Genomic DNA, 26,016 nt, shown 5'->3' with positions numbered 1-26,016 from the left:
AAAATGGGTTTCCCCAAAATGACAAAGCTTGTGGGCTTCTCTCATTATTTTAGTCTATGTTGTAAGTTCTCAATGGTCCTACATTCCCTTTGGGATTGATTCTCTACTTCCCTGTATTTTGTGTAAAAAGGCCCTTTTGGTTTCTTTCCTACCATTTACTGACAAGGCTTGTGGAGTTATCCTTTGACCCCACAAAGGCAAGGGAATCCTCAGAAGTGCAGCTTTTACTGCACTGCCTTGGGTAATGGGGTAGTCAGTAGTTTGGCAGTGAGAATTCCCTTTGTTTGTGCGAGTAAGCTAAGCCTTTACCAGAAGATTGAAACTCTTATAAGGCTACGTCTACACTGGCACCCTTTTCCGGAAATGCTTAAAACAGAACAGTTTTCCATTATAAGTATTTCCGGAAAAGTGTGTCTACATTGGCAGGATGCTTTTCCAGAAAAGCACTTTTTCCGGAAAAGCGTCCGTGCCAATGTAGACGCGCTTTTCTGGAAAAAAGCCCCGATCGTCATTTTCGCGATTGGGGCTTTTTTGCAGAAAAGACTACTGTGCTGTCTACACTGGCCCTTTTCCGGAACATATTTTCCGGAAAAGGACTTTTGCCCGAACGGGAGCAGCATAGTTTTTCCGGAAAAACACTGACAATTTTACAGTAGATCGTCATTGCTTTTCCGGAAAAGCAAGCGGCCAGTGTAGACAGCTGGCAAGTTATTCCGGAAAAGCAGCTGCTTTTCCGGAATAAGTGGCCCAGTGTAGACACAGCCTTACTGTAATACTATGATCTTCGCTGATTTACCAAAAATCTGCACCTATAAAGTCTTTTAATTTTCCCAGTATCTATTAGCTCAGCAGTTCTTAACACTCTGTTCTTCACTGTCTTCTTGGAAAGACAGACCAGCTGAAACACTGCAGTAGAAATTAAAATAATTATGATCATGATTAATTTAATACAAAAATAGAGGATCTGTATATGGATCACAAAAATGTTTGACAAAAATGTCTTCTTCCCATGCTAGGAACCCTGATGGAGATGTTAGCCCCTGGTGCTATATTGCAGACTGTGAGGATGAAGTGTATTGGAAATACTGTGAGATTCCATCTTGCCGAAGTAAGAAAAACGATTATTCCTGGCCTGATTTACTATTCCACAAAGAATGACAGTCACATGAATAGGCAGTGGGTTAGTGACCTTCATAATGGGAACCTGAATGAAATCAAACAGGTTTTTTTTATCCACTTGTCTCCTAAGCAAAATTTTCATCTCTGTGCTCCAGAGCTAACAGCAAACTTACTGCATCCTCCATACCCCATCCATTCTCCTAATTACTGAATGTTATTTACAATATAATACAGTACAGGCATTAGCTCAAAATCTATGAAGTGCTGCTTGTTTCTTATAATATAGAAATGTTTATTAAAAATAACAAGTAAATAAATAGCAAATAGCAAAGAATTAATATTCAAAAAGACAAAACCAAAACAACTATCCATTATCACATTCCTGAATGTATTGTATTATCTTAGTTTTTCTATAGTGCCTATCAACACAGACCAAAATTTTTCATACCTGAGGCTACGTCTAGACTAAAAGCCTCTTTCAAAAGAGAGCATCTAGACTGCAACCACTTTTTTTGAAAAAGCAAGCTGCTTTTTCTGGAAGAGGTTTTTCCATCATTTGGCCTTAGGGTTGCCAGGTGTCCGGTATTGGCCTGGACAGTCTGGTATTTGTGGCCTCTGTCCAGTAAAAAAAAACAACAGAAGATATTTTCAGTTTTTCTTGGATAAAAAGGCGCATGGGACATTCTTCCCCTGCAGTGTCTGGCAGGAGAGGAAGGAGCAGGGAGATTTAAAGGTGCAGTGACTTTTTTTTTTTTTTGCAAGCAGTTGTTGGGTTTCCTTTTCCTCAGCAACTTTGCCCCCCTCCTTTTTTTTTCTCACCTAATACTTTTCCCTCCATACTCGGTATTTTGTGTGAAAGTATCTGGCAACCCTATTTGGTCCCATCTACACGGGGCCAAATGTTAGGAAAAAATCCCTCTTTCAAAAGTCCCTGTAAAACCTCATTTTACAAGGAATAAAGGGGCTTTCAAAAGAGGGGGGGTTCCAACATTTGGCCCCATGTAGATGGGATCAAATGGCAGAAAAGCCTCTTCCAGAAAAAAAACAGAAGAAGGTATGCAAATGAAAGCGCTATTTGCATACCTCTTCCAAAACCCACCCCCACACCCCACAGTGTAGCTGTACTCTTAGAAAAACTTCCAGTTTGAAGTACATGAGTATAATATGTTTTGGATCTTGCTCACCACTCTCTCTTATAGGTATGTAAACAAGAGGATTGTATATGCAAGTTAGACAACTTAATTTTTAAAATTGCCGTAAAGCACAGGGGCATTTTTATGTAGGATTTAAAAAGGAATGAAAGTTTTGGTCTTATTTTATAATTTAGAGCCACAATGCATGATTTATAATGGATTTTGCTTGCCACCTGTCCAAGATAACAGAAGCTCTTCCAGCTCAAAGCAACTCTGAATTTCAGGGCACTTTCTGGATTTAAAATGGGACATCTGGTTTCTTTTAAGTACACAGATGCTAGCAAATTATTTGGATTTGGATCTAATAAAAAATAAGTTGGAAAGCAAATTTTCTGCCCATTTGTTCCACACACAGAGATCCTTTCAGTATTAGCCCCAGTCATTTTCTAAGTGATGGGGAGCAGAGGATTTAAATGTGGACATTTTTATTTGAACAGATAATCCCAGATTTACATTTACAAAATGGCCTTTTGAGCAGTAGTAGCTGCTTCAAGCATTGCCTTGAAACCAGATCCTAGGAAAGGGAGTTACATCAATTTAGCACAAACCATATATTGCAAGTCCCTCCAAGTCTTAATGCAAACCTGATAGTTTATGCAGTTATTAAAGTCAGAAGAGCTTGTTTCTTCTCCTCTCTTTCTGGTTCTAGCAAGCCTGAAGATAAGCTTCAGGCAGACTGTAGCTAGATTTGAATAATACACCCTCAGGACTTGTGTAGCTTGGTGGAGGGATAGAGAAATTAGGCTGGAAATTGATTGTTCGGTTTTTCAAAAATTAATGAGCCAGTGTTGCAAGCAGCCATCTGCATAGATGTATTCAAGCATGGATGTTGCTTGATGAGTCAAAGAATTTCTGGTAGTGTGACTCAACACAGCTTAGGACAGGTATAAGACAGGAAACACCAAGCTATAGTAATTGTGTGGAGGGACTTGTGTAGCATCATTCTCTTTTACAGATTGCGCTAACTAATTCCAATCTGTTCTTACAGTTTTCGTGGAAAGCAATTGCACCATATTTCAAGCCCAACAATAGTAATGGTTAGTACCATGTGCCATGGAGAAGTATGTGTTGAGATGGTGCATTCATAAGTATGTCATATAGAATAAATGCTCCTAGTAAAAAATGGCAGTAGTGATGGTTCCAGAGTGTGCCTGGTCTCTCTCTATCTCCAACCTTTGCAATATGAGAAATTTCTAAGAGGCTTGAAATTGTGAAAAACAAAATTTCAGCATCAAGTGTGTGAATGCTCAAGGAAGAGCAGCTCAAGATGTGGAGAAGAACTAACTGAAAATAGTGATAGAAATGTAGCCGTGTTAGTCTGGTGTAGCTGAATAAAGACTCTAATTATCTTACCCATTACAAAGATAGCTTCCCCAATTATCACCTCTAATACCATTAGCTCACAGACATTTACCTCCCCCCCCCCATTTCCCTTCTGTTCTGAAATTTGATTTGTCCTTTTCATATGTGTTCATTTTTTTTATTGTATCCTTTGGTATATATGGTTGTGACAATTTTCTTCCACTATTTGATCTGAGGAAGTGGGTCTGGCCCACCAAAGCTCATCATCTAATAAACCATCTTGTTAGTCTTTACAGTGCTGCATAGTCCTGTTTTTTGTTTTAACTGAAAATAGTAACTGCCTCTAAATATATCAGATGTTATGCTTCGAAGCAGCAGTAGCGTGATTGAGTTTCTTTCTCCTTGGTAATCAGATGACTATGAAATTTCAGAGGGAGACCAAATTACAACAGATCACAGAATCATAGAACATTAGAACTGGAAGGGACCTCAAGAGATCATCCAGTCCAGTCCCCTGCCCTCATGGCAGGACCAAGCACCATCTAGATAATCCCTAATAGAGGTCTGTCCAGCCTGCTCTTAAATATCTCCAGAGATGGAGATTCCACAACCTCCCTAGGCAATTTATTCCTGCATTTAACCACCCTGACACTTAAGGAAGGAGGGGAGAGGAATCATTCTCTTTGTCCTCTGAGGATAGAACAAGAAGCAAGGGGCTTAAACTGCAGCAAGGGAGGTTTAGGCTGGACATTAGGAAAAACTTCCTAACACCTTTTTAGATACTTGAAAACTGCAATTGTGTTCCCTCTCACACTCCTCTTTTTCAAACTAACCAAGCCCAGTTCCTTCAGACTTGCCTCATAGCTCATGTTCTCTAGATCTTTTATCATCCTTGTTGCTCTTCTCTGGACCGTCTTCAATTTCTCTATATCTTTCCTGAAATGTGGTGCCCAGAACTGCACACGATACTCCAATTGAAGCTCAATCAGCACAGAGTAGAGCAGAAGAATGACTTCTCGTGTCTTACTCACAACATACCTGTTAATGAATCCCAGAATCATGTTTGCTTTTTTTGCAACAGCATCACACTGTTGACTCATATCTAGGTTGTGGTCCACTCTGACTCCTAGATCCCTTTCTGCAGGTCTCCTTCATAGACAGTCGCTTCCCATTCTATATGTGTGAAATGGATTGTTCCTTCATAAGTGGAGCACTTTGCATTTGTCCTTATTAAACTTCATTCTATTTACCTTAGACCATTTCTCCAATTTGTCCAAATCATTTTGAATTATGACCCTATTGTCCAAAGCACGTGCAACCCCTCCCGGCTTGGGATCATCTGCAAATGTAATAAGCGTCCTCTCTATGATATCGTCTAAATCGTTGATGAAGATATTGAACAGAACTGGTCCCAAAACAGATCCCTGTGGAACCCCACTTTTTATGCCTTTCCAGCATTACTGTGAACTGAGAATGGTTATCTAGCTAGTTATGTATCCACCTTATAGGAGCCCCATCTAGGTTGTATTTCCCTAGTTTATTGATAGGTCGGTCATGTGAAGCCATATCAAATGCCTTACTGAAGTCTAGGTATACCACATCCACCGCTTTTCCCTTACCCACCAGACTCTTTATCCTATCAAAGAAAGCTATCAGATTGGGTTGGCATGATTTTTTTTTACACTTCCAGGCTGGCTGTTACCTATCACCTTATTATCTTCCAGGTGTTTGCAGATGAATTCCTTAATTACTTTCTCCATTATCTTTCCTGGCACAGAAAGTTAAACTGACTGGTCTATAGTTTCCTGGATTGTTCTTATTTCCTTTTTTATAGATGGGCACTAGATTTGCCCTTTTTCCGTCTTCTGGAATTTCTTCCGACTTCCATGACTTTTCATAGATGATAGCTAAAGGCTCAGATACCTCCTCTATCAGCTCCTTGAGTACTCTAGGATGCATTTCATCGGGCCCTGGTGACTTGAAGACATCTAACTTTTCTAAGTGATGTTTAACTTGTTCTTTTTTTGTTTTATCTTCTAACCCTACTCCATTTCCACTAGCATTCACTATGTTAGGCATTCCTTCATCATCATACTTCTTGATGAAAACCAAAACAAAGAAGTCATTAAGCACCTCTGCCATTTCCAAGTTTCCTGTTACTGTTTCCCCCTCCTCACTGAGCAATGGGCCAACCCTGTCCTTGGCCTTCCTCTTGTGTCTAATATATTTATAGAAAGTCTTCTTGTTACCTGTTATGTCTCTAGCTAGTCTGAGCTCATTCTGTGCCTTTGCCTTTCTGCTCTTGCTCCTGCATTCCTGTGTTGTTTGCTTGAATTCATCCTTTGTAATTTGGCCTAGTTTCCACTTTTTATATGACTCCTTTTTCTATTTTTAGATCATGCAAGGTCTCTTGGTTAAGCCAAGGTAGCCTTTTGCCATACTTTCTATCTTTCCTATGCAGTGGTATAGTTTGCTTTTGGACAAACTGAGAATTGATGTCTTTTTGAAAATAATAGAGCCTCTTTCGAAAGATTGCGTCTAGACTGCAGGCGGATCTTTCGAAAGAGAAATCCGCTTTTTCGAAAGAAAGCACCCAGCGAGTCTGGATGCTCTCTTTCGAAGATGGCCTATTTACATTGAAGAACGCCTTCTTTCGAAAGAGGAACTTTCGAAAGAAGGCGTTCTTCCTCGTAAATTGAGGTTTACCACCATCGAAAGAAAAGCCGCGTTCTTTCGAAATAATTTCGAAAGAACGCAGCTTGAGTCTGGACGCAGGGGAAGTTTTTTCGGGAAAAGGCTACTTTTCCCGAAAAAACCCCTGAGTCTGGACACGGCCCAAATGTATGGAGTTGTTGAAGGAAGCATGCAGACAGCATGGCAGGTTTCTCAGTGCTGTTTAATTTCATAGCTGGAAATGTAATTCCTCAGTGTCTGTCATACACTGACACAGAAATTGGTGGAATGATGAATGAATGACAGAACAAATCAGTTGCATTGACATTTATAGATCACTTGGTAAAATGGCCTCATCCGAATAGCATGTATTTAAACACTGCAACAAAGAGTATAGGCCTGGGCAGTGGGTGAAAGTAGGGCTGCCCCCTTCTACCCAAGCCCCATCCCCACCAGAGCCAAGCTGTCCTCCCAGCATGACAGGGAGGGAGGAGGGCACATGACCCCAGCCTCCCTGGCCCCAGAGCACAGGGAAGATGTGTGCTCGTGGGCAGCAACACTCCATCCACAGTGTGCCTACAGCAGGCATTCTGTGCATGGAGAATAGTCAGACCAAGGCTGGTGGTTTGGGAAAGCAGTGCCTCCCCTTGCCCATTATACCTGCCACCCCTGAGTTATAGGTCACAATTATAAGATGTGAGGCAGTATACAGAGAAGAAAAGACCATGATGGAGAAACTAAATGAATTATTTGCATTGGCCTTCACTGCAGAGGATGTGAAGGAGATTCCCAACCCTGAGCCTTTCTTCGTAGGTGACAAATCTGAGAAACTGCCTAAGGTGAAGCAAACTGATAAATTAAAGAATAAGTATCTAAGAGCAGAATGCATTCTCACAGGAGTTCTAGTGGGACTCAAATGTGAAATTGCAGGACTACTAACTGTGGTTTGTAACCTACCACTTAAATCAGCTTCTGTTCCCCATAACTGAAGGGTTGCTCATGTAATGACAATTTTGAAAAAGGGCTCTAGAGGTGATCCTGGCAATTGCAGGCCAGTCAGTCTGACTTCAGTACCATGCAAACTGTTTGAGACTCTAATAAAGAACAGAATTATCAGACATACAGATTAACATGATTTTTTCAGAAACAGTCCAACCTAAACCTCCCTTGCTGCAATTTAAGCCCATTGCTTCTATCATCAGTGGCCAAGGAGAACAATTTTTTCCCCTCCTCCTTGTAACACCCTTTTAGATACTTGAAAGCTGCTCTCATGTCCCCTCTGTCTTCTCCTTTCCAAACTAAACAAGCCCAATTATTTCAGTCTTCCATCATAGGTCATCTTCTATAGACCTTTTTTGTTTTTTTGCTCTTCTCTGGACCTTCTGCAATTTGTCCTCATCTTTCCTTAAATGCGGTGCCCAGAACTGGGCGCAATACTCTTGTTGAGGCGTAACCAGCACAGAGTAGAGCAGAAGAATGACTTCTCGTGTCTTTCTTACAATATTCCTCCTCATACATTTGAGAATGGTGTTGGCTTTTTTTGCAACAGTGTCACACTGTTGACTCATACTTAGCTTCTGATCCACTATGATCCCCTGGACCTCATGATTGAAAAGGTCCCAGGGCTCCAGGCCATCACCATTGCTATTGTGGCAGGCCAGAGCACTGGGCCTTTTGAAATGAGAGTGAGTATACACAAGATATTGACAGATATTTGGACTCCGCTCCCAAATGAGTAATGGGCCCTACTGGCGATGGTTCATCTCAGTTCTGTGTGAACTGTCAGAGAGAGGATAGTGATGCATCCACTCTTGATATTCCCTCTGTGGTGGGAGCAGCACTTCACAATGGACAGTGCTGGAGGCTGCTGAGGTATTAAAGGTGTGAACATGGAGGTGTAGCCCCAGATCAAGGCCATCAGTGCAGTCATCAATCAGAGCCCAGGGCCAATCTTTTACTAAGCCCTGACATTAAATCTGACGTGAGGGGCAGAAATTAAATGCTGTTGGCATCTGTTTGACTGCTACTACCCTTTCATTACTTTATGCAGGCAGGGACTGGAACAGAGTGGTACTTAGCCAGGCCCACTTCATTACATGCAGACTTTTTCAGAATCAGCCAGACTATTGTAGGTGTCCAGGTGGCTAATAAGGAGCTGCTGACTGAAGCATTGATGCCAGTTACAGGGCCCTACTGTAGGTGCACTTTGCTTGCCTTCACATGACTCTGATTCACAGATGGTGATTATACAACTCTCGGTCTTCAAGTGATGGAAATAAAAGCATGGATGGTGGAAGAGCAAAGGGAGGAACTGAGCATGGGGAAACGAGTGGTGCTGCTAGGAGAAAGGAAAATAATTTTAAAATGTGCAGGTGCACTAGCTTCATACTTGACTAAAGACATCTGACCATTGGTGTCAAGGCAATATGAAGTTTCAGATGATATATTGCTGTTTATCACCCCCAAACTAGACCACTACTACCTTCTGATTTGTACACTCCAGGGCTGTGACTGGGGTCAGAAAGCATCCTGCAAATTGTGGGTCCTAATGTAGCACAAATAATTAATAATAGTAGACACTCTGGTGTGCATCGAAATGTGGTTCAGATGAAACAAGAACAGGGAGCACCCCAACAGTGAATGATGAGCCTGGGTTTATACCTGGGATCTCTCATAAACATAATCTACTAAAGCCATCTGGCTGACTACAAGACATTTCTACCGTACTTGCACTTGCTACAACAGATATCGAGTGTGTCTCTGAAAGAAGCATCTTCACGAATATGTTGTGAATGGCATTAATTCTCCCGCAGTGACCCGGTTTGTAAGTGACGCAGAGAAAGACAGGGCGTTGAGGAAGGGGATAACTCTCTCTCAACTGCTGCCCCTTGACGGAGCCCCTAACTTGAAATAAGCCCCAGCTCAGCCACTGGTGCCTTGAGTGTGCCAAGCCATTTCAGTGGTAAAAATCATCTCTAGAAGGCACTGGTGCTTTATAGCCCCTCTTTCGCTCTTCAGTTCATAGGCCAGACCCACACCTCAGCCATAGGCCTCAGGGCTGTTCTCTCAGCCCTCGACTGAGAGAACAGCCAATCCTCTTCCCGTGGGAGCACGACAAATCGACAATTCAGAAGGAAGCCCTAGCAATCAAATGGCTTGTGGAGGCCCTGTGATATAACCTCCTGATGGGTCTTCTTCACTGAGGTCACCCCCCATGCCCCTCTCAAGTTGCTCCTGCCTATGAAAGACTCACATGTGAGACTAATGTGGCGGTACGTGACCTGAAGCCATTATGCTTTTCCTGTACAGCATCAGGCAAATAGGAAGAATGTGAATATGGATGGTCTCTCACAAGTCGGGGAGGGGACCATACAAGCCCCAGAAAGTGGAAGCCAGATTTGAGGGGTCATATTGCAAGGGGGTGTGGTCTCCCACCCAGAGAGATGGGACAGGAGACACAACCTCCCCCAGGCAGGCAGAAGCAGGATATCTACAGCCACCCCACCAGAAGTGGAGGGGCAAGACAAAACCAGGAAATGATGCTGTAAAAGGCCCTCTTTCTAGCTGAGTTGGGGAAAAGCTGATGAAGGAGCAAGAAGTCTCTGGAGCCTGAGCCTGTCGGGGTCTGCTTCGGTGCCCCAGACAAGGGAGGGGGGCGAGTGCTGGAGCTGCCAGGCCCTGAGGAAGTGTGTGGAGCTGCCATTTGACATCTGCCCAAGTAAAGCTGACAACAACCCCAGAGCCCAGGTGCACCACTGAGGCAGGGAGGAGGGAGTGCAGGGAAGACAAATAGTGGTCAGCTGTGTGCCAGTGTAGGACAGCTTGCACAAGGCAGTCTGATTTCTCCTCTGACCCAGCAGTGGACGTGGACCACTTCAGCACTGCTAGGGCCCTGGGCTGGGATGCAGCTGGGTAGGGCGGCCTGTATCCCCTGAGCCCTGTCACCTGCCTTCCAGGATGGCTGTCTCCCCACCCAGTTGGTAGGAGGGTTGCATTGTTCTGCCACCCATCTGAATTAGGAAATAGACTCTCCCAACAGAGATTGTCTGTGGCACTGCTGGACTGGAGGCCAGAGCCCCTACAGCAGTGGCAGGGGGGCTGCTGACCCATAGAAAAATCAGTCAGGAGCCACACACAAGTGAGAAGCAAAACAAATGAAAACTCCAAATCCTTGCTGATGTGGCCCGTGACTGAGAAGGAGAAAGACACTCTTCACATTCCCTCACACACCAGAGCCAAGGGGTGCCCAGGCTAGTAGATTTTTTGTGCTCCAGCCTTGCTATAAGGTAGCAGGGGGGCTGGAGTGCCTGTGTGGGCTCCCTAAGGTTGCGGGGGGGAGGTGTCCCTGAGCCTGACCCACAGTGACCCAGGAGGTGTGGCAGCAAGGGGGTGTGGTGTCCCACAGTGACAGACAGGGAGGGAGTCACAACTACTGTTCCATTCTCTAAACTTCTTTCAGACTACTCTGCAAAAGTATCCTGCATGGGGAATCCCAAGTGCAGGGAGTTTCCTCTCTCCTGGACACCAGCACAAACTCTTTTAGCAAATGTTGCTCATCCTGAATGGATGCCAGGGAATTAAGAGGTAAACAGAGTCCCAGGGCTTGTCTCTTGTCCACCCCACACTAAGGTGGTTCCTAACCCCAATTTCTAGGGTGAGTTTTGTGCTCATGAGTTAGGCTCTAACTACTAAAGCACCAGCTAGGCATGGGGTTTCTGCCATATGCAGCATACCTCAATCCTGAGTCCAACTAGACCTCAGGCAGAACATGGCGCTCATCTAGTCCTGGGCCTGCCTGGGTGAAGAGCAGACTAGAGTGCTAAGCTGACTCCAATTTGATATTCGCTACACAGCACTGCAGATGAGAATGGCATCTCTGCTGATGTTGTATGAAAATATTGGCTTAGATCTTCCCCCGTGATAGACATCCTGCTGCCACCAAATGCAGCTACAGCCCATTGCCAATGAGTCACGCACACAACCTATGGGAAATGTAACGTCCCTCTAGCACACGCCACTCAACTACTAGCAGTGCTAGTAAAGGTTATAGTCTTTGATGACAAATTGTGGACTAGGTGACTCTGTCCTCTGACCCCTTCCCCCAGGCATTATAACATGGAATCAATTTGAATTCCTTCTATGCCCAGTAACCATCTATGATTACCTGGCAAGGCAGTGCCTTGAAAGATAGCATTGAATCAATGGCTTTGGGGCCTCCACTTTGGCAGATTATTGTTGTATGGTCATCTCCAGGAAAATGGTTTTAATATTAACCATATTTCGTAGCAAGGCCTCATTACAACATATACCATCCCAAACCCAAATGTACCCTGATCCCATTCAAACGTAGTGGAAACATCCTGTTTATTACTGCTGACAGCAAGAATGCTGTGTAATGAAATTCTCTATCTTATCTACTTGTGTGGTTCCTAGCAGAACATGGTTCTAACCCATTGTGTGTATGTATTCAGGAATGGAGCCTACTCATTTGTTATCGTCTCATCCTCTGCTGCAGTCATGTTTTCTAAAGGCCAGTGTCATGCAGCAGGAGCTCACTAATATGAGATCTCTGTGAAAGGCTGCAGATAGCCCTCCGGGTGACACAGGGAAGCCTGTGTCTCAGTATACGCATGGGCACCTGGCTAGACTCTTTGTTCTCCCATCATTCATTCCAGTGCCTGGGTATCTTGGCTGTTACAAGGACTATGGAGATCCCCCTCTGACTGGCCTCAGCAAGACCTCCAACAAACTTACTATTCAAACCTGCATCCGCTTCTGCCGTAATCAGCAGTTCAAGGTAATTGCTCGGCTCTCCATTTACAGAGAGGGGTTTTTAATGCCCCAGGAATCCTCATCCTCCTACTCTGGGGAGTCCAACCTCCCTCCTGATTGGGCATAAGCCAAAAACGGAATACTTCATGTGCCAGGATGAGGTGCCTGCAGGCATGTGAATGGTTTTGTATGTGTAACCACACACACACATACACGCACACACACACACACGGCTTTCTCTCCAGCCCTAATGGTACCCCCCACATCCCAGACATCTGCAGAACAACTTGTCAGGTTTCTCCTGACCCACTCCTAATCATTCTCCTTCAAATGGCACACTCTTTGCTGTGCCCTTTATGCCCTGGTATCTTGCTACTTATATTCCTCAAATGTCAGGGCTTCCTGCCTGAAGTCTTTTTGTTCTCTTAGTTTGCAGGCATGGAGTCAGGCTATGCCTGTTTCTGTGGGAATAACCCTGACTATTGGCAATTCGGGGAGGCCGCCAGCACAGAATGTAACAATGTTTGCTTTGGGGACCATACCCAACCCTGTGGTGGAGATGGCAGGGTCATCCTCTTTGACAGTAAGTACTGAAATGGGCTGAGCATCTCTGAAAGGAGAGACTTGAAATGCTTGGCAATGGAGGGCAAAGAGTCATCAAAGAATATGGGCAGCACTGAACACAAAACAATGGAAGACATGCAGTAGGGCCCAATTCTAGGGCATCTGAGACCCTGGCCAGCTCAGAAAAATGAGAACCTACATTCAGAGTTAAATGAATTCCTCTTCATCCCAGTTCTCTGAATGGGCTTGCTTAGGTCTTCCAATAAAAATGACTTGCTCAGACAACTGCTTCATGCTCCAGGCACTGGAATGCCCTTTTCCACAAATGGCTCTTAAGTGGCCACCACTCACTACCAAGGGTCCAGCTCTGAAGGCAGCATGGTAGGAATAAAGATAGCAGTACCATAGCTCCCTACAATAACCTTGTGACCTACCACAATTCCTGTTTGGGGCAGGGCAAGTTTGACAAACAGAGAGGAACTGGTTGAAAATTTGAAGGTGGAAGTCAACTTGGATGAAAGTCATGGGTGGCAGGTTTATGAGACAGAGGAAGGCATTGCCTTCCCAAACTGCTAAGCATGAGCACACGCACACTCCACCCCCTGCTACAGTGTGCTTCCTGGGCTCTCCCCGAGCTTCAGCTGCACTGACGCTGGGGACGGTGGATATTGTGCCCTACCTGGGCTCCAGGGCAGGGATACTTTCCCTGTACTCTAGGATCATGATAGCTGGGGCTCCATGCTGCCTGTCCTCTTGGTGCTCCATGGATGAGGCTCACATGGGAGTCTGGAGACCCTGCAGTGGCAGGGGAATTGAGGGGGGGGGAGACTAGAAACTTGTTTCCCTAAGGTGGAGGGGCTTGGCTCTTGTGGGGTTTGGGCCCTCAGGTAGAAAGGGTGGAGCTGGAAGCTTGCCTCCCCTTGCCCTAGGTTCACCCACCACCCATGGCAAAAATTAGTATGAAATGGTAAAGTTCATAATTCTAAGGAATGGCAGGAGGGAGAAGAGCAAAAGAACTGGTAGGTAAGATCCCAAGGGAAGCATGTTTAAGGGAATAGAGCGCTGACAGTTTTTCAAAGTGATATTATTAAGGGCACAAGAGAAAATTATTCCTCTGCACAGGAAAGACAAGGAGTCTGGCAAGAGACCATCATAACTTAACTAGGAGATTGTGAATGTTCTACAAATCAAAAAAGAGTCCTATAAAACGTGGAAACGAGGTCAAATTACAAATGATTAATATAAGTAAATAACACAGGTATGTAGGAGCAAATCAAAATAGCTAATGACCTAAGGGTAATAATAAAACATTCTACAAATGTATTAGAAGCAGAAGTAAGACCAAGAGCAGAGTAAGGTTGCTACTCAATGAAGAAGGAAAACCAAAAATGTGGAAATGACAGAAACACTTACTAACGTCTTTGTGTCCATTTTTATCAAGACAGTTGGTGGTGATTGGATGCCTAAAATAGTGAATGCCAATGAAAATGAGGTTAGGGCTTAAATAGGCAAAAATGGGGGAAAGGGATAACTGATGAAAATTACTTATATAAGTTAGATGTCTTAAAGGTAATGTGGCCTGATGAGATGCCTCCAAGCATAATCATAGAGCTGGCTGAGGAGACATTGGAACCATTAGCTATCGTCTTTGAAAAAATTATGGACAATGGGAGACAGGAAAAGGGCAAATCCAGTGCCCAGCTATAAAATGGGAAATAAGAAAAAAACCAGAGAATTACAGACCAGTCAGTTTAACTTCTGTTACAGAAAAGATAATGGTGCAAATAATTAAGGAATCAATTTGGAAACATCTAGAAGATAGAAAGGTGATAGGTAACAGCCAAATCATGTCAAGCAGGCCCACTAACTTTCTTGGATAGGGTGACAACCCTTGTGGGAAAGGGGAAGTGGTAGATGTGGTATACCTATACTCTAGTAAAGCATTTGATGACTGTCACATAAACAAACAATGGAATTGCAACCTGGATGGAGCTACTATAAGGTAGGTGTATAACTGGTAGACTGGAAGGGCATAACAAGTGGCATAACAGGGATCAGTTCTGGGACAGATTCTGTTCAATGTTTTCATCAATGATTAAGATATTGGCATAGAGAGTACACTTATAAAGTTTGCAGATGATACCAAGGTGCAAGGTCTAGGGATGTTAAATTGTAGGCAATTGACTAATCAAATAGTTGATGCATTTCGCATTGACTGTTCAACTAGTCAATAGGGCATTTCTGCCTTTGAAGTGTAGAAACAGCCCTAGGGCTGTTGCTACGCTTTAAAGGCAAAAGCACCACATACAGTCTGGGGTCAGCTGGGGATTCCCCTGTTGACTCCAGGCTCTGTGTGGTGCTGTCACTTTGAAATGCCGCTGTGGGAGCCCAGAGTCAGGCTCCTTGAGGCATTTCAAAGTGGCAGTGCCACACAGAGCCCTTTCTGAGAGAGGCAGCAAAGGGGAGGGGGAGTTACTAGTCAACAAGCTTGTTGACTATCCAATAAGCATTCCTAATCTACTATATAAAGGAGAATGTTTGTATGTTTCTGCGCTGATAACTTGGACCCTATAAGAGCTACCGCAACCACACTTTGCATGGGGTAACCCTTCCTCCAGGAGAAGGTTTTAAGGGACTGTGGGAGGGAAGAGATGTGACACCGATGCCTCTCCCCGGGGCTCCATGGAGCTTGGCAGTGTGGGGAGAAGTGGCTTCCCCTCCATTGCTGGAAGTCCCTCTTCAATACTGCGATTGGATCAGGGACCAGCAGCCGACCAATGAGTGGGCGGGTTGCTGTGGGGGCTCACTCTAGGCAGAGGGGGTGAAGCTGGTGTTACCACTCAGCTGCCACTTTGAAAAAGTGTCTGGAAGGAAGCGCATTGGGGACCTAGAGGTGAGAGCAGGGGGAGGGAATGAATGGGGGGGGGCTGGTTCGGGGGGCTCGACCTTTGGGGGTGAGTGAGGGGTAGGGCAGGATGGGAGGGTGGGGCTGGACTGTGGGGACAAGTTGGGGGAGGTCAGGATTGTAGGGGGTGGGGCTGGACCATTGGGGGTGAGTGGGGGGAAGGCAGGATTGTAGGAGGATGAAGGAATTGGGGCTGGACAATCCTGCAGGGAGTGAGAAATGAAGTCCATGGAGAGGTGGGTCTCCCTTGAGGGGCACTGGTCCAAGGGGCATCACTGGATGATGCTGGGTGGGTGAGAAATTAATCCAAGGTGGTGGGGGAGGGATCCCTCAAATCTGGGCACTGGTCCTGGTTTGATACTGGATGATCCTGGAGGGGAGGGGGGGAGAGATGCAGTGCATGGGAGGAGCAGCTGGCCAAGGGTACTGGAGGAGGGACTATAGAGGTGCCAGCAAGCTCAGGTAATCGACTCATAGTTTCATCAACAAAGATGGGAGAAGAGTTTGAGGTGTCACCTTGAAAGCTCTCAGACTCAGGAGGGCCAGCCCCATTGATTGAGGCATCCCTCTACTCAGCTCTTGGATGAGAATTTGCAGACCCAGCATGCCTACCTATCCCCTACTTCCCTACCAAAACACCATTAGCTTCTACAAGAATAATTAGCAAAAATACCATCTGATAGGAAGCAAAACATGGCACTATTGAAGAGGGGCCTCCGTATGCTTCCAGCAATGGTGGGGAAACAAGCCATGGTGATTTGGGGGATCTCCCTTCCGCTGGCCTTTTAATGGCTCCAAGCCTCATGACATGGGAAGAAAACAGAGACATAGTTTCTATTGTGACTTCTGTATCTCAGTTTGCCAAGTCAAATAGCTCTGATTCTCAACATTGCAATGCCTCTTTTCTGAGTCAGAGATTTTGCTTGATACAGCAGTAGAAACGCATGGGGGGTCTGTCATAATGGCCAGATGTCAGGCCCTGGCAGCTGCGGTATGGCTGGAGGCTGTCAGGACCAGCTTCTGTTTTTCTAAATTTTGTTCCTCCGATTTCTTGGGCAACACTGGGTAAGTCCAGCTAGTAGGGTCATAATTCAAAATGCTGTGGACAAACTGGAGAAATTGTCTGAGGTGAACAGGATGAAGTTAAACAAGGACAAATGCAAAGTGCTCCACTTAGAAGGAATAATCCATCTTATACTTAGAGAACGGGAAGCGACTGTCTAGGAAGGAGTACTACAGAAAGGGTATAGCTACACAGCAAAGTTATTTCGAAATAACTTTCCTAGTATCTACACAGTCAAACCGCTATTTCAAAATAAATTCGAAATAGCAGAGCGCTTATTTCAAATTTGGTAAACCTCACTCCACAAGGAATAACGCCAAATTCGAAATTGCTATTTTGAAGCAAGTGCTGTGTAGACACTTATATCGAAATAGGGGGCTTCCAGCCTTCCCAGGGTGCCCTGGTGGCCACTCCAGCCTCAACCAAGAACACTCTTGTCTTCCTCCTCCTCTCCCTAGAGCCCTTAAAGGGGTAGACTCTGGCCACAGTGCCTGTGCCAGCTCCAAGCCTGCCAGCCCAGAGCCAGCAGTCACTGCCCTGACCCAGTGGCCCCAAATCATGAGCCAGCAAGCCACTGGCAGCCAACCCTCCACCGCTCCCCAGGAGCAGTCTGCCAGCTCCCAGGAGCCTGCCAGGGCCCAGAGAAGGTGGGCGCCTTCCTGGTCCAGGGTGGAGATCATGGAACTTATTCAGGTTTGGGGGATGCCCCCAACATCCATGATCTATGGCAGGATAGCTGCCAGCCTGGCCACCAAAGGCCACATGCAAACCCAGGAGCAGGTTTGCATGAAAATCAAGTTGGTCTGGCGAGACCCCCCAACCCTGAGCCCTGAGCTTCCCCTCCCCCTTCTTCACCTGGCTTCCCCTTCCAGCTCCCACCTCCCAGGTTTCCCCCTCCCCTCTCTCACCCTCTCTCTTCCCCTCTCCTGCTGCCTTTCCCCAGTCTCACCAGAGTTTTATTCCCTTTCCCTCCAGTTTTGTTAAATAAAGAGTTTGTGTTCATGAAAATACGTGTATTTTATTTGACATCAGGAAGGGGGGTGGGGTTCGGTGGTAAGTGGAAGGACGTGAGGGAGGAATGAGGTACAAGCCCCCAATGGGGCAGACCAGGGAGGCTTTTAGTGCTCCTCAGGGTGAAGCTGTGCTGCAGGGCCTCCTGGATACTGACAGCCCCCGCCCCCCTATGGACCTCCCGGATGGCAGCCTGCAGAAAGTGCAGCCAGGCTCACAGATACATGTCCAAGAGAAGCACCAGAGTGCCCAGGGGCAGCTCTGGCTCCATGTTGCAGAGTGCTGTGGTGTCCCGAGGGAGGGCAACCAGAGCACTCAGAGACATAATGCTTTGCTGTCCCTCGGCGAGGTAGGCAAGCAAGCAGGGTAAGCTGAGAACTGGCTGCCCAGGATGGGTCCCTTTAAGCACAGGCCTCAGCTAGCCTCAGGCAGCAGCCACACAAAGTAACTCCTGACCTGGAGCTCTGCTGGGACTGGCTCCAGCTGGCCTTAAATGCGATTCAGAGTCTCCTCAGTGTGGACGCACCATTTCGAAATGCATTTTGTGTGTAGATGCGTTATTTCGAAATGAGATATTTCTTATTTCTTACTCCTATTTCAATGAGCTCCACCGCATTCTGGTGGGGGGGGGCAGCGCCTTCCCTCCCTCCCCCCTTGTTGTTGACTCAGGGCTGGAGATGCCCATTGTTGCCTGGGCAGGGGTCCCAAAGGAGGAGGATGCCAACCTGGAGGAGGAGGGGGAGGAGACAGCCAGCACTGTCACCCTAACCCTGGAGCTGGTGCCTCAGGACCTGGGTGTTTATCATCAGGTGAGTGCTCTTAATTTTTCACACACACACAGGGAGGGGGAAGCGAGTGCTGAGGGGCTGGGGTGATATCACTCGGCCTTGTTGACCTGGCCTTTGCACTGCAGTCCGTGCACGTGGAAGCGCATGCAGCACCAGTCTGCGGCATGCAGTCCCCAAGGCTCTGAGGAGGCCACACACACGTCTGACCCCTGGAGAGGGATGCCATGCCACCACCAGTCACCGCTGGAAGCAGGCTGGGGACAAGGGCACGTGGCCGCCCATGCACAGACTGAGGAGTGCCACACACGGGCACGCCTGCATGCACGAGGCACTACCTGCTCCCAGGGACAGTGCAGCCAGGCGCAAGTGTGTGTGTGGTCCCCATGGAAGGCCAGGCTTCTCCAGGCCCCTCTCCTACCCGTGGGATCCCATGCTGGACAAGTCCCTTGCCTACTTGTCTGTGGGATGGCGGTGTGTGGGAAACATGGTCCCCATGGCACCTCTGGGCCCCTGTGAGGCAGGGCCCGCTGTCCAGGCCACACATGGCCTTGCACCCAGGACATCACCGTCCTCTGGCCCCAGGATTGTAGCTCACAGCTCACAGAGGAGGGCAAGGCTTCAGGGACAGTGTCTGCATGGATGGCTGACCGCCTCTCCCTCTTTATTCTCCACAGCTGGACCAGCTGTCGCTGAGGAGCAACTACCAGCAGGCGATCCAGCCACATGACCCCAAGGGAGCCGCAATGCTGGAAGGTCCAGGAAGATCTTATGAGGGAGCACATGGCCGTCCTCCAGGACATGCAGCAAACCCTGGCCCAGAAAGTCCTGGATGATTCATAATGGCAGACCCAAATGTGGACTGAGCTGGTGCAGCAGGATCACAACATGAGTGCCACCATATGGGAGATGATGGCGTACCTGGCTCCTGTCCCTTCTCCTTTCCCTGCCACATCTATGCCAGCTCCTCCTCTCTGTGCCATGCCTGACTCTGTGCCAGCCCCCCGTTGTCCCTGCCTCTCCCCACCCCCAAGGTAACCAAGGTTCCCAGCCCCAAGGCAGAACTTCCAGCCGCACCACGCACTATTCCCAGTCCCAGGTCTGAGCCCCACCTCCTCCCTCCCCTTATCCAGGTTCCCAGTCCCCTTCTTCCCTAGTTTCTTTTGTTATAAAAAAAACTAGCTGGAGTTAACTGGTGTTGCTCGGGAAACTGGAGGAACAAAATTTAGAAAATTTAGGAAAGGAGGAGACCCTGAGCCAGGGGACCCCCAGAGCCACAGACCCTGGGGGCTGATGGCTCCTGGCCCACACCTCCCCCCAGGACCAAGCAGCCAGCCCCCAGGAGAACAGTACACAGCCATGCGGCCAGTAGCAAGGGGACTTCTCTTTGCAAGGTTGGCTCAGGGATGCATCTGCCCTGCCTTGGCAAGCAAAAGCTCAGAGCTCACATCTAACCCCGATGGCTGGAATCAGACCCAGAAGAGCCCCACTCACAGTATGAACAGCAGCCGGCTGGCTTCACAGCAGTGTAACACATTGAGGGTTTAACCCGGCCCCTCCGCCCTGCGCTGCAGCAGGCACATGGATTCCTTCTACTCCAATAAGCCCAGTGAGCTGAGCAGAAAGGCTGGCCCGCTTTGGTTTTGGTTTCCAGAGGGGGGGTGGCAGTTGTGGAGTGACCCCGGGTGGAGGGGAGGCTACACACGGGAGGGATGCCCCAGCTCATGCCCAGGGTGGCAGGTGCCATGGGGGGCAGAGTGGGACCCTGATCAGGTCCAAAGCACCTTAAAAACTTCTCCTGGAGGAAAGGTTATCCCGTGCAAAGTGTGGTTGTGGTAGCTCTTACAGTGTCCAAGTTATTAGAGCACAAACATACAAACATTCTCCTTTATATATTAGATACAGAGATTTTGGTTTACAGGGAAAGGGAGAAGGGAGCAGCAGCGGATATAGGGCAGGGCGAGCGGGGTGGCTGCCCTGGGCCTCACGCTTCAATAGGCCCCGCTTTGACGTGTCCTTGAGCGCTTTGATGCGGCTTTTGTTCCTCTGGACAGTGACCCCAGTTGCGCCTGCTCCTTCTTGATGGCCGCCAAGGAGAAGCCCTTGCGGTTCCTGGAGAAGTCCATGCTTCACAGAAGGAGCTGGGCAGAAGCCAACCACTGTCTTCTGAGCGGCTTCTTTTTTCTCTTTTTCATTTGGATGCCTGGGGTTGCAGATGTGGGAGCAGCAGCGCCCGGTTGAGCTGCATTCATCGCAGCTCAGAGGGGGTGCAGCTTCTCTGGCTGCCAGCACCACCCTGCCCTTCTTCTTTAGAAGCCAGTTGCCTCTCCACTGCCAGGCGCTTCGAGCGGAGCCGCTCTCGTCCCTTCCCGCCACCCCCTGGAAGCCAGAACTGCTGCAGGCTGCTAACGTAGCCTGGACCCGGACACAACCGACTCAACTCCCCGGCCCTCATGTCTCAGCCTCTCTGGCTCTCCTTGAAAAGTGTATGTCTGAAACACCGAAATCCCAAGAGCCACTCGAGGCCTCCCGTTATTCCACACCAGCCAGTCACCTTCATCGGAGCCGGAGGGTGTTTCTTTCTCTAGCCTTGCTCCTAGGGAATGACCCATTGCTTGCTTGGGAGCAAGGGGAAGGGGGAAAAAGGTAGGTGGGAAACAACACCAAAGCTTTGCACACACTCGCAGTTCTGCGCTCAGACTGGACCAGTATTTGATTTGTTTTCTCTTGACGAATGTTAAATTTCCCTGCCTTGTCTCTAAACTGAAAGAGGAACAGGAATGAATGAACAAATACATCGATTTATGAAGGGTTTCAACAGATGTTTGGTAGGGTGGGGAGGAATGGTTTTTAAACGGAGCCAGTGAATTTATCAGACAAGATTATCAAGGATCCAGCCCCATGTTCTAGAGGTCCCTAAACTCGGAATGCCAGATGCTAGGACTATAGGACAAGTGACAGATCACCAGGCAAGTGCCTTGTTCCGTTCATGCCTTCTGAAAGATCAGGCACCGGCCACTTCAGCTGTTTGTGTTGGCAGTCGAGGTGAACAGAGCGAAGGAAAGAAAAGAGGCTCTCTCCTTGGTTTATTTAGGATCCTCATTCTCATTGGGTCAGTGGAGCTGTACTCCTATTAGCCAGTCAGGATGGAGGAATAGCTCAGCTCTCAGGTTATAGTAAAAACACTTAAATATTCGAGTTTGTTGAGACAAAAAAGGGCAATTGAAGGTGGTTTATGGCTGCTCAGGAGGAAAGGAAATTGCAGAGGTAAAGTCTTGTTCATTTTGCGTGGAGCTATAGCTGGTCTGTGGTTAGTCTGTATAAGCTGCTCCCTGAGGGGTTGCAGAAACTTTGCCTATTGATAATTTGGTTTGTCGGACTGAAATATTTGAGGACTAAGAACGTTTTATGGGGAGAGGAGTCCTGGGGAGCCTAAGAAGAGCCAGACTGTGCTGTGCCATCTATAGCTCTAGAAAGACTGAAGACCTGAGGAAGCTGTTGAGAGGTTTTCCTCTTGTGAGGTCTTGCACTGAGTACTAAGACAGTGGTTCATGTGAGAAAGCACCAGCTAGCACCAGTAATTACTAATGCCAAATATAATGTCAGAGGCTACTATTGGTAGAAGGAAGTAGGAACTCAGGTTGTCTGGTTTTGCCTTTACATCACCTTTAAAGGAACAGCTAAAGAAAACTCTCCGGGTATGTCTACACTACAGCACTAATTCGAGCTAACTTAGTTCGAATTAGTTAATTCGAACTAAGCTAATTCGAATTAGTGCATCTAGACTTAAAAACTAGTTCGAATTAGCGTTTTGCTAATTCGAACTAGCATGTCCACACTGAGTGGACCCTGAACTGAGGTTAAGGCTGGCCAGAAGCAGTGCCGGCAGGGCATCAGAATAGGACTTAGAGCGTGGAGCTGCTGTCTCAGGCTAGCTGAGGGCTGTGCTTAAAGGGACCCAACCCCCCACCCCGGACAGACAGCTCTCAGGGGTGCCCCACTTGCAAAGCAGTCCTGGCTTGGAGTGCCCTGAGTGCCCACACTGGGCACATCACAGCACTCGGCCATCAGACTGGCTGCACTTGCCGCAGGCTGCCATCCGGAGGGCAGGTCAATCAAGGGGCTTCAGGAGAGCTTCCACCCCGAGGAGCCCACAGAGACAGCCCAGTCCTCCCCATCGGGGGCTCGTACCCCATTCCTCCCTCACCTCCTTCCACTTACCCCTCCCTAGCCCCCCTTCCTGATGTACAAAATAAAGGACACTTGTGTTCAAAAATAGAATCTCTCTTTATTGAACAAAACTGGGGGACACTGGGAAAAGGAGGTGGGAAAGGGGAAGAGAGAGGGTGGGAGAGGGGAGGGCAACTACAATATCAGGGGTTTGGAACAGGTCCCATATGAAGAGAGGCTAAAGAGACTGGGACTTTTCAGCTTAGAAAAGAGGAGACGGAGGGGGATATGATAGAGGTCTATAAAAGCATGAGTGGTGTGGAGAGGGTGGATAAAGAAAAGTTCTTCATTAGTTCCCAAAATGGAAGGACTAGAGGACACCAAATGAAATGAATGGGTAGCAGGCTTCAAACTAACAGACAGTTCTTCTTCACAAAGCAAATAGTCAACCTGTGGAACTCCTTGCTGCAGGAGGCTGTGAAGGCTAGAACTAGAACAGAGTTTAAAGAGAAGTGAGATCAAGTCATGGAGGGTGGGTCCATGGAGTGGTTTTAGCCACGGGGTAGAAATGGTGTCCCTGGCCTCTGTTTGTGGAAGGCTGGAGATGGATGGCACGAGACAAATGGCTTGGTCACTGTCTTCGGTCCATCCCCTCCAGGGTCCCTAGTGTTGGCCACTATCGGCAGACAGGCTACTGGGATAGATGGACCTTTGGTCTGACCCAGTACGGCCATTGTAAGCTCAAGGCTCAGGGTCGGGGGTCTCACTGGACCACCCTGATTTTCATGCACACCTGCTCCTGGGTGGCCAGGCTGGCAGCTATCCTGCCCTAGACGGCCACTTTCCTGTGCCTAGTGCGGAGGTCGTGGACAAGGTCCACGATCTCTGCACTAGACCAGGTGGGAGCCCGCCTCTTGCGGACCCGGGCAGGCTCCCGGGAGCTGCCAGCCTGGTCCCAGGAAGAGGCGGAGGGCTGGGTGACAGCAGGTGGCTGGCTTGAGCCGTGCCAGGTGCAGGGTCTGCTGGCTGGGTGCTGGCAGGCTTGCACCTGGCACGGGCACCATAGCCAGCCCGTGCCCCTTTAAGGGGTCCGGGGCCGGGAGGGAGGCAGAAGAGTTTCCCTGGTGTTGGCCAGAGTGGCCACCAGGGCAAGCTGGGGAGGGCTAGCCTCCCACTAGTTCGAATTAAGTGGCTACACAGCCCTTAATTCGAACTAGTTAATTCGAACTAGGCGTTAGTCCTCGTGGAATTAAGTTCGAACTAGCGGAGCGCTAGTGTAGCACCTATGAAAGTTAATTTGAACTAACGTCTGTTAGTTTGAATTAACTTTGTAGTGTAGACACACCCTCCCAGACACAGATAGGAAGAAACTTTGGATAAAACATTACCCTCACTCTTCACTGTAGCCAGCTAATAGCTATGGGGGAGGAGGGGCCCCTTTACGTTTTACAGATTATTTCTTTCATTGAGCTACGTGGTCTTCATGATAGAAATCACTCCAGGTTACAGGCAATGCATATTCCACCAGATTTCACTGCATATAATCAGGGCCAGATTAAGGGGAGGGACAGCCGGGCAACTGCCCGGGCGCCAAGCTATGGGGGGTGCCTGAAAAGCTTATTCTGAAAGAACCTGCAGTCTAGACGTAGCGTAAGTGAGAAAAGTTTGAATTGAGCACAAAGAGTTCCCACCTTGGGCAAAAGACAGATAAGGGGGAACTAAACAATAGGGCTACATCTAGACTGGCCCTTTCTCCGGAAGAGGCATGCAAAGCAGGCAAGTCAGAATAGGGAAATCCGCAGGGGATTTAAATATCCCCCGCGGGATTTAAATAAACATGGCCGCCGCTTTTTTTCCAGCTTGGGGAAAAGCCGGAAAAGAGCATCTAGACTGGCGCGATCCTCCGGAATAAAGCCCTTTTCTGGAGGATCTCTTATTACTTGCAAGTAGGAATAAGAGATCCTCCAGAAAAGGGCTTTATTCCGGAGGATCGCGCCAGTCTAGACACTCTTTTCCGGCTTTTCCCCAAGCTGGAAAAAAAGCGGCGGCCATGTTTATTTAAATCCCGCGGGGGATATTTAAATCCCCTGCGGATTTCCCTATTCTGACTTGCCTGCTTTGCATGCCTCTTCCGGAGAAGGGGCCAGTCTAGACGTAGCCTAGGACAGTTATCAGACAACAGGCAAACTCCACTTACTACCTAAAAGACCTGCTGGAAGTATCTAAGGGTATGTCTACACTAGCTCGTAGAATGAGGAGTAACAGTTAATTTGAACTAAGGATTTAGTTCGAATTAATGTTTCACTGCCACGTGTAGGCACGCGGCAGTGAGTTCGGGCTAGTGAAATTTCAAAATGGCGACCGGACAGGAACATGCAAATAAAGCCCAGGATATTTAAATCCCGGGCTTCATTTGCAACTCCGGTTGCCTCATTTGCCTACCTAGCTCGAATTAACGAGCTAGTGTAAACATACCCTAAGAGTGAATGGGGGAAGGATTGGGCCCAAGCTAGGAGGCTGCTTAGCTTGTGAAAAAGACATTTAGAATACAACTATTTAAGGTAAGAAACTGCATGAAACAAGTTTCTTAGTGAGTTACGATTAGCTGATGTGTTTTGTTTATTTTGGCTTAGTAGCTTACTTTGAGCTGTCTGTTATCACTGCAATCACTTAAATCTGACTATTTGTACTTAATAAAAACCCTTTTGTTTACTATTAAGCCCAATGTAAATAATCATTACCTGGGGGAGCAACCACTATGTATATCTCTCTTTCATTGACTAAGGAGGAGCAGACATCTGTATGAGTTTTCTCTGTGTAGAACTCTTACATAGGTAAGACAGATTTATTTGGGGATTTGGTCTTTTGGGGGCTGTCTTCCTGGATACTGAGCCCTTATAACTGTCTTCCTGGAGCTGAACTGATTGATGTCTGTGTTCCTCTGCAGGGGGGAGGTAACCTCATCTCTGTGCCTTGACTGAAGGAGACCAGAGCTTTTGACCCAGCAGAACAAGGTGGTGGAAAGTCTGAGGGCGGGAAGGCAGGTGTCATTGGCTTGATTAGCGAAAACCCACACGGGACTTCTGTGATCTAAGCCACCCAAAGACTCACTAACTCTAATGCAGAGGGCACCCCCATTGGCATCCGTACTCCTCACCATCACAAGGAGTAAAGGAAGTTGATGGAAGCATTTCTCTCATCGATCTCCCACTGTGGGGGACACCCCAGAAAATCAGTGCAAGGCAATTCCAGCTACACAATTCATATGACCTGAGTTATGTATCTTGCATCAATTTTCTTGGACAGTGTAGACTTGGTCTGAGAGGTCTGATTTCTCAGATGTGCTACAAACTTAATGGTCTTGTGGCTAATGTTGCCAACCCCCCAGATTCTCCTGGCATCTCCAGGAACTCAAGATTAATCTGTCATTAAAGATTATGTCATGTGATGAAATCTCCA

At 47.5% G+C, this 26,016-nt stretch overlaps 1 protein-coding gene across 1 annotated transcript in view; it reads left to right on the top strand.

Annotated features, from left to right (window-relative positions):
- Positions 1 to 1,020: 1,020 nt before the first annotated feature.
- Positions 1,021 to 26,016, top strand: part of KREMEN1 (kringle containing transmembrane protein 1) — a 39,819-nt gene continuing 14,823 nt past the window's right edge. The window contains exons 1-3 of the mRNA XM_075898927.1: positions 1,021 to 1,108; positions 11,963 to 12,084; positions 12,489 to 12,642. Of these exons, the coding sequence (XP_075755042.1) occupies position 1,108; positions 11,963 to 12,084; positions 12,489 to 12,642 (277 nt within the window). The 5' untranslated portion in view covers positions 1,021 to 1,107. The remainder of the gene's footprint in view (positions 1,109 to 11,962; positions 12,085 to 12,488; positions 12,643 to 26,016) is intronic.

Source organism: Pelodiscus sinensis, chromosome 15 (assembly GCF_049634645.1).
Source record: "Pelodiscus sinensis isolate JC-2024 chromosome 15, ASM4963464v1, whole genome shotgun sequence".
Lineage (NCBI taxonomy): Eukaryota > Metazoa > Chordata > Testudines > Trionychidae > Pelodiscus > Pelodiscus sinensis.
This window is presented reverse-complemented; position numbering and strand designations above follow the sequence as displayed.